This window comes from Mus caroli, chromosome 7, assembly GCF_900094665.2.
Source record: "Mus caroli chromosome 7, CAROLI_EIJ_v1.1, whole genome shotgun sequence".
In the NCBI taxonomy this organism is placed as follows: domain Eukaryota; kingdom Metazoa; phylum Chordata; class Mammalia; order Rodentia; family Muridae; genus Mus; species Mus caroli.
The window spans coordinates 1,242,580-1,246,476 of record NC_034576.1 but is presented as its reverse complement, the minus strand read 5'-3'; the positions used below and the strand labels follow the sequence as shown (position 1 = coordinate 1,246,476).

General features: G+C 46.2%; 1 protein-coding gene across 1 annotated transcript in view; it reads left to right on the top strand.

The window, feature by feature from the left end:
• The window catches only part of Ptprh (protein tyrosine phosphatase receptor type H), a 49,928-nt gene that overhangs the window by 41,750 nt on the left and 4,281 nt on the right, over positions 1–3,897 (top strand). The window contains exons 11-12 of the mRNA XM_021166098.1: positions 2,785–2,875; positions 3,693–3,783. Coding sequence (XP_021021757.1) covers positions 2,785–2,875; positions 3,693–3,783 — 182 coding nt within the window. The remainder of the gene's footprint in view (positions 1–2,784; positions 2,876–3,692; positions 3,784–3,897) is intronic.

The following is a 3,897-nucleotide window of genomic DNA, read 5'->3' as shown; positions in this document are numbered from 1 at the left end:
CTATCATCTATCTATCTATCTATCTATCTATCTATCTATCTATCATCTATCTATCATCTATCTATCTATCTATCTATCTATCATCTATCTATCTATGTGACTACACAACAAATCGCATGTGAGAAGGTCAGAGGATCATGTGTGGGAATTGGTTCTCTCTTTCTATATGTGGGTCTTGGTATCAAACTGAACTTGTGTTCTAGCCCCAGGAATTGCTAAAAGGCAAGAGATTCTAGACCTAGATCTATGTATGGAGACAAATAAAGCAAAAAGAGGGCAGAGGGAGGTTGAGGAACATAGCAGACAACATTAAAATGAGAGAAGAGGGCCAGGCTTGGTGGCACATGCCTTTAATCCCAGCACTTCAGAGGCAGAGGCAGGCTGGTCTCTGTGAGTTCTGAGGCCAGTCTGATCTACATAGTGAGATGCAGAACAGTCCAGACTCCACAGCAAAACTCTATCTCAGATACAAAAACCAAACCTAAATAAATAAAAACAAAACCAACAGAAGGTAGTCTGTCAAGCAGCTCCATCTAGAAGGTACTTGCGGTGGTGCCTTGTGTCCTGAGTCCAGTTCGCAGGATTCACACTGTGGAAAGAAAGTGTGATTCCCAGGAGTTGTTATCTAACTCCCCGCTACACACACAGGGCACATGCATGCTCCCCTACCTCACCCCGCTAATACACACTAAATAAAACACATAATTTAAAAAAACTGCTAGAGGAAAAGCGAAGCCAATGAAGAAGCATGTGAGAACACAGATTTGAAGTAACTCAGGTGTGTCCTGTGAATTCACCAGGGGCTTGGAAAAGAAATATCTGCTTCCAAACAGGGATGGCACTAAAAGGTCAGAGGGCTCAAACCAGCGCAGCTTGATGAGCAAGCGAGCCTATTAGGGATTACCTGCAGTGCCTGCTGCCTGTAGAAAGAGGGCTGAGTTCTCCAAGAGCCAATCCTCACCTACATCAGGCAAATTTCTTTGTGACGTGACTAAAGCAGGAAGGATGCAAACCTAGGCCTTGTGCGCCCCCGTGTGTTCAAACAGCAGAAGTGACTAAAGGCTGCGGCAAGGAAAGGCACACCACCAGGCTCTGGGAAAGTCTGTGAATCCTGGCTTCTGTGAGGGATTCCGGCAGTCTCAGAAAAAACTGTCACACTGTGGAACGGATGATTTCGCTTTGTGGAGGTCTCATATAAAGAACAGATAAATGGCTGCAAGTGGAGTTACTCTGTCTAGGACTGAGAACAGTCTTGTTATACCGGCAAGGACTCTCCTGCTACACTGTGAATACATGAGAGAGATGTCAGGTGGGACTCGTCAGGTGAAGCTTTGCAAGGGAAAGCAAGGATGCCAATTTCCTTCTAAGGGAGGAATTTGGAGAGTGTTTTCTGTCTGTTTTAAGATTTTATTTTGTTCTTATGTTTTATGTGTAAATGTGTCTAGCCTGCATGTGTATACATGCACCACCTATGGCAGTACCACAGAGGACAGAAGAGTTCTGGATCCCCTGGAACTGGAATTGTAGACAGTTGTGAGTCATTATGTGGGTGTCTAAGTCCTCTCTCAATAACCGAGCCATTTCTCCAGCTCCATCCTCTTCCTTTTAAAGGCTGAATAATAGTGCTCTGTTGTATGGGAGACCACATTTAGTTTATCCATTTACTCACTGATGGACGCTTGCTCCATTGCAATTTTAAATTACATTAATGGTATCCATGCATGTGTTGGTGTGCACTGTGTGTGTGTGTGTGTGTGTGTGTGTGTGTGTGTGTGTGTGAAGGAGTTGGCTCTCTCTTTCTACCATGTGGGTCCTAGGGATCAAATTCAGGTAGTCACGTTGATAGGTTAGTGACTTAGTGACTTTGCCTGCTGAGCCAACTTGTTAGCCTCTGTTTTGTTTGTTTGTTTGTTTTTTTAAGGCAGTGTTTCTATGTGTAGCCTTGGTTGTCTGAAACTCTCTTTATAGACCAGGCAGGCTTTGAACTCACAGAGATCTGCCTGCCTCTGCCTCCTGAGTGCTGGGATTAAAGGCTTGCATTACCACCGTGGCTCTTGTATCATTATTTTAAGGGAAGCTTTCATTATCTAGTCCTGGCTGGCCTTAAACGCTTGGTGCTTCTCCTGTCTCAGTGTCATGAACACTGGGCTTTTGACCGTGTCACCGATGGACATCTTGTATTGCTTGCGCCTTTGGGCTGCTGTGAGCCACACTGCTGTGTTTGCAGATGAGTCGGGAATAGTCGTTGACACCTTTCCTTTTGAGTATTTTAGTCAGGGCACTGCTAAATCAAAATCATGGTAACTCACTACATAGACCAGGCTAGCCTCAAACTCACAGAAATCTGCCTGCCTCCGTCTCCTAAATGCACTGGGCCTCATTTACTCTTATGTCTTATGAGTATATATGTGGAGTGTGTGGAGGTCAGAAGACAACCCAGGGGAGTTGGTTCTCTCCTCCCAGCTTGAGACTAACAAGGATAAAACTCAGGTAGTCAGGCTTTGTGTTGGGACCCTTAACTGCTGAGACATCTTGCCAGCCCCAAAGTGCTTAAAGTCTTTTTCACTTGAATTTTTATTTGTGTATTTTATATATGAGTGCTCTGTCTGCATGTATGCCTGTGTGCCAGGAGAGGCATCAGATCCCATTATGGATGGTTGTAAGCTGCCACGTGGTTGCTGGGAATTGAACTCAGGACCTCTGGAAGAGCATCCAGTGCCCTAAACCACTGAGCCATCTCTCCAAGCCAAGTCCTTGTCTTCTTTACCCTTCTTCCCATCACAGCTGCCCAGGGGATATCCTGGCCAAAGACTTTGCTGACCATGTCAGGGAGAATGAGAAGGATAGCAACTGTGGATTTGCTCAGGAGTATCAGGTGAGTGGGGACAGATGTATCAGAGCTGGTCACCTCCTTGGCTCTCTCTTGTCCTATTATTTTAGAGGTATGGTTTCATTACATAGTCCTGGCTGGCTCTTGGTGCTCCTCCTGCCTCTGTGTCAAGGACACTGGGTGAGGCATTATTGACTAAAGCACAGACAACAACCTAACCTAACCTAACAACCTAAAGCACAGACTATACCTCTGAAGAAAACAGCTCTTCCTTCTCCAGCAACCAACAGCTGCCTGTAGACAGACCATCTATAAACCTCACCTCCTTTTTGAGGCAGGGTCTCATGTATTCCAGGCTACCCTGGAACATTCTATATAGCCAAGGATGACCTTGAACCTGCAGTCCTCCCCCTGACCTCTTACCCATTGGGATTGAAGGTGTGCTCCACCACACATGTTTTATGCTGTGCTGGGGATCCGACCCAGGGCCTTGTGCGTGCTAGGCAAGCATTCCAGCAAGTGAGCCATATGCTCAGCCTGTCTCTTTTAGTCAGACAGAAACTGTCAGGCATGTTTCCTTCCCACTCTCTGAAACCCTAAGATAATGATGGATACTTGGCTTAATAATAACACAAGGACCCTCTGACCCCTCACCTAGAACATCTGTATGAGGAAACTCCCAGTTCTACTAAATCCTCTCAAGTATCTCAAGGTGGAGTGTCATATATCTCCAATGTTTGTGAGTGCTAGAGTCCCAAGATTCAGTGGATAAACTGAAGAGGGTAGGTGGAGTTGTGAGGGCGTTGGAGGAAGGCAAAGAACATCCAACACTTGAACCTTCTCTCTGTCTCTCTGCCTCTAGCAACTGGCTCTGGAGGGCCAAGGCCAGTCTCAAATAACGGCATCGGCTCTAGAGAACAGATCCAAGAACCGCTACAGGAATGTACTGCCCTGTGAGTCTCTAGTGTCTGCACCTTCATCTGCCTCCCTTGGAGTCAGCCAGAACCCCATTCCTGGGAGATCTCTCTCTCTCTCTCTCTCTCTCTCTCTCTCTCTCTCTCTCTCTC